Source organism: Chinchilla lanigera, unplaced genomic scaffold (genome assembly GCF_000276665.1).
Source record: "Chinchilla lanigera isolate Chin_1 unplaced genomic scaffold, ChiLan1.0 scaffold00069, whole genome shotgun sequence".
NCBI lineage: Eukaryota > Metazoa > Chordata > Mammalia > Rodentia > Chinchillidae > Chinchilla > Chinchilla lanigera.
The window spans coordinates 1,314,901-1,318,492 of record NW_004955470.1 but is presented as its reverse complement, the minus strand read 5'-3'; the positions used below and the strand labels follow the sequence as shown (position 1 = coordinate 1,318,492).

Genomic DNA, 3,592 nt, shown 5'->3' with positions numbered 1-3,592 from the left:
CTGCTCTAGACTCAAGAACACTGGGATCCTGGGGCAAGCTACATGGATAAGCAGCTGACCTCCAGTGTGTAGATAAACACTCTGCAGCTGTTGGAGTCCATCTTCCTTTTGCTCCCCCTCCTTTTTCTCCTCCTTCTTCTTCCTTCCTTACTTGTTCTCCCATCAGGAGAGAGGGCTCCATCTGGCCTCAGTTTGCTGTATTCTGAGTCTTGTCCTTTTTTTCCATCCTCTCACTGTCCTCACCCTGGGAAATTTGAGAGCAGATTCTGATTGGGGTCACTATACGTCTGGTTTCTCTGACTCAGGGTCAGACCGTGGCTTAGATTTTCTCCTGGGTCAGTTTACACATAAAAGACTTCAGTGCTGGGAAGCTTTGAAACAACACCAACATAATGTCCAGAGGTAAAGATGCTCAAGGCAGGGCAAAGGATGGAGGGGCGACCGTCTGGGCCTTTGTCCTTACATGTTTTCATTTTGACTTTCTCTGCAGAATTAACCATGGCAGTGCCCTTCCGGAGGCACATTGTGGTTTCAGGTGAGGGTCCAAGGCAGTCCCTTTCAGCAGTGCCATACAGGGTAGTCAGAGAATTGCCTGTGACTACTGGAATGAGTCAGAAGTGAGATGACTCCAGGGAGACCAAAGAATTAGCCGTGGGAAAGGGTGGAAGATATTTTCTGAAAAACTTCTAAAGAATGAGATCTATAGAAATACTGGTTTTTGGATCCAGAAGAGGCTGACTTTTCTGATGGAAGGAAGTCACCAAAGATGTACTGAATCTCAGGGCTGGGTGGTGAGTGGTGGGATGACCACTTTGTAAGCATCAGTTAGAAGATTCCAGTCTCTGTTGCTCTTAAAACTCCAGTTCAGAGATGCCATGTTGAAACAAAATCTGAAGGCCACTTTCTGCATTATGTTCCCAGTCATAGTTAATTTATATCCCTGTCTACATCTGGAGACTCTTGAGAAGGACAGAGGGAATCCCATGTACCTGGGACTGGAGGATCCTCAGTGTAGCTTGTTCTGCACTAAGGTGGGGGAGGAGCCTGTGCTGCAGGTCAATGTGAGTACAGAGGAAAAGGGTCTTCTCTTGCCCAACTGGAAGAGATGAGTCTTTATTTTACAAGGTGCCATTCTGGGGAGATTCTGACATTAGACTCTTTTAAAAGATAATCTGTTGATTAGCTTTATGCATATTTGTATTTTGATCTCTTTGGAGATCTCCATATCTGCTCCATGTTTTATAAAAGAATAAAAAGTAGGAGATAGTTTGAATTTTGCTTCCTAAATTCACTTTTTATTTCATTTCACAAAAATGATTTGGCAAAGGATAAAGCTTTTATATTTATCCTTAACTTTGTAGAACACACACGCACACATACACACACACATACACACTCATGTACACACACACACTGTAAAACAAAACCAAGGACAATTTTAGCAGTGGATGAGTTTATTATACCATCTTATTGACAAAGAATAGTTTGCAATTTTAAGTGAGTAATGATAAATCTCTATAGCAAATATTTTAATAGCTGTGATTTTTCCATTATTAAAAAATACTATATATTACAGCAAGACAATTAAACTGTGTCTGGATATGATGGGAGTTTTTTTTGTTTTTTTTTTTTTTTTTTTTTTTTACTTTTTCAATAAATAAGCATAGGCAGACATTCAATATGATGAAAAGATATAAAACAGTGGTTTTCAACTAGGGATGATTTTGCTCCCTGAACATTTGTCAAAATCTGTGTATTTTTGGTTGTCACACTAGGGATGTGGTGTGCTACTTTCATCAAGAGGGTAGATATCAGGAATACCATTAAACAGTAACAATCTGGAATGCACAGCAAAGCCTCTGACAACAAAGAACTATCTTGCCCAAAATGTCAGTCATGTGGAGATTGGAGAAACCTGATATGAAATAATTATTTTTCCATTCAGAATTCAATATTCTCTGGGTATCTTCATTTATCAGTAAATATACAATACCAAAAACAGTTCTTCATATTCTCAAAAACTTGTATGTCAACATCTTCCTCATGTTAAGGATTGATAAAATTTGTGCCTTGAGTTACCCACCATACTCTTAATGCATGTAACAGTATTTGGGATGTCTGATTCTTAATGCCATGGTATGAAATGGAGGTCTCCATATCTGCTCTAGAGAATGGGGAATACAGTCTTAGACATGAAATATCAAAGTGCAAGGAATGTGGAACAATTCCTATGGTTACATTTTTAACTGGTTCTCCTTCTCACTTTTCAGAAAAGGAACATAAACTGTCTTTACCATTCTCCGGAGCCTGAGAAGCCCTTTCTCTTTTACCACAACAAAGTTGGCAACACCTCAACCTTTGAGTCTGTGGCCTTCCCTGGCTGGTTCGTTGCCTCTGACTCCACAGGAGAATCTTCAGTCTTTATGACCCAAGAAGTGGGGAAAACCTATGTCACTGCATTTGTGTTGACTACACTGAGCTAAGGTCTGTTGAGTTGGGGGTTGCTCCGCATGCGGAGAATATTGCCTTGACTTCCTCAATCTTAGCTTCCAAAATGCTTTGGACATAAACATTGTCACAATAACCTACCTCACAAGGGGACACAGAATTTCCACAGTTGAGTTCAATTTTCAGAACTAGAAATCAAGTTAAATGGTGAATAAGCATAAGAATCTTAAACTATAAAAGGAAGGGAAAATGTGTTATTGGGCTTTCTGCCCAAAGCTATCTTGCTGCCCCTGAGTATATCTATGAAATGACTTAAATGTTAATCCACAGTGCATGAAAAATGGCCATGGATGCTGGGCATGGTGGTGCACGCTTGTAATCCCAGCACTTGGGAGGCTGAGACCAGAGGATGTTACAAGTTCAAAACCAGCCTGGGCTACAAAGTAAGCTCAAGGCCAGCCTGAACTGCATAGCGAGACACTGTCTCAAAAAGATAAAAAAAAAAAAAAAAGAAAGAAAGAAAAGAAAGTAAGAAGAAAAAGAAAAACGGCCAAGGAAAATTGTTGGCCTTTGGCATGGCCATATAGATAACTATTGTACCCTTGCACAAACAATAAAAAAGCTCTGTTTGTTGTACTTGTTCATAATATGCCTATTAAGAAATGCAATGGTGATTCACTTAAATCCAGTTCTCTGAATTTTCAGATATGTTGCTCTGTGGTGTTGAATCAAGACTTTTTGGATCCTGACAAGAAGAAGCAAATACAGAAGTTGCAACAAAAAAGAGAGATCAAAGAAGAAAGCTGAGCTCTTCCTACATTGTATTCTCATGATGGTTTGGTTGAAGAACTGCTAATGTTTCTGAAGCCTTCATCCAAAGAATTACCACTGGATGTCAGGAGAAGATAAATTTGTGGAATAAATTCTTTTTTTTCATTTCAGCTTCCCTATTGTGAATGGAATGGCTTTAATGGAATGTCATGGTCATCATATTGATTTCTTGCATTTATAAAGAGGTTTATAGTTTGCATAGGAGCCTCACGTGACATCTCTTATCCTTAAGAGGAACCAATGAGATTGTCGGGGAGTGTGTATCTTCTATTTACCCATCAATGGGGATTAAGGTTGTTTCCATAACATGACT

The 3,592-nt window shown here is 39.4% G+C and overlaps 1 protein-coding gene across 1 annotated transcript; it reads left to right on the top strand.

Moving 5' to 3' along the window:
- Positions 1–498: 498 nt before the first annotated feature.
- On the top strand, positions 499–3,389 carry LOC102022908 (interleukin-36 alpha-like). Its single transcript, XM_013522691.1, has 4 exons — positions 499–535; positions 922–1,061; positions 2,271–2,484; positions 3,154–3,389. The coding sequence occupies exons 1-3, from the start codon at positions 499–501 to the stop codon at positions 2,481–2,483; spliced, it is 390 nt and encodes a 129-aa protein (XP_013378145.1). The 3' UTR covers position 2,484; positions 3,154–3,389.
- Positions 3,390–3,592: the final 203 nt, after the last annotated feature.

Bases quoted from the DNA above. Each gene is read 5' to 3' on its own strand.
- LOC102022908 (XM_013522691.1), top strand. From the start codon at position 499: ATGGCAGTGCCCTTCCGGAGGCACATTGTGGTTTCAG. The intron at 536-921 runs GTGAGGGTCCAA...TTATGTTCCCAG, and splicing joins GAGGCACATTGTGGTTTCAG to TCATAGTTAATTTATATCCC. The intron at 1,062-2,270 runs GTGAGTACAGAG...CTCACTTTTCAG, and splicing joins AGCCTGTGCTGCAGGTCAAT to AAAAGGAACATAAACTGTCT.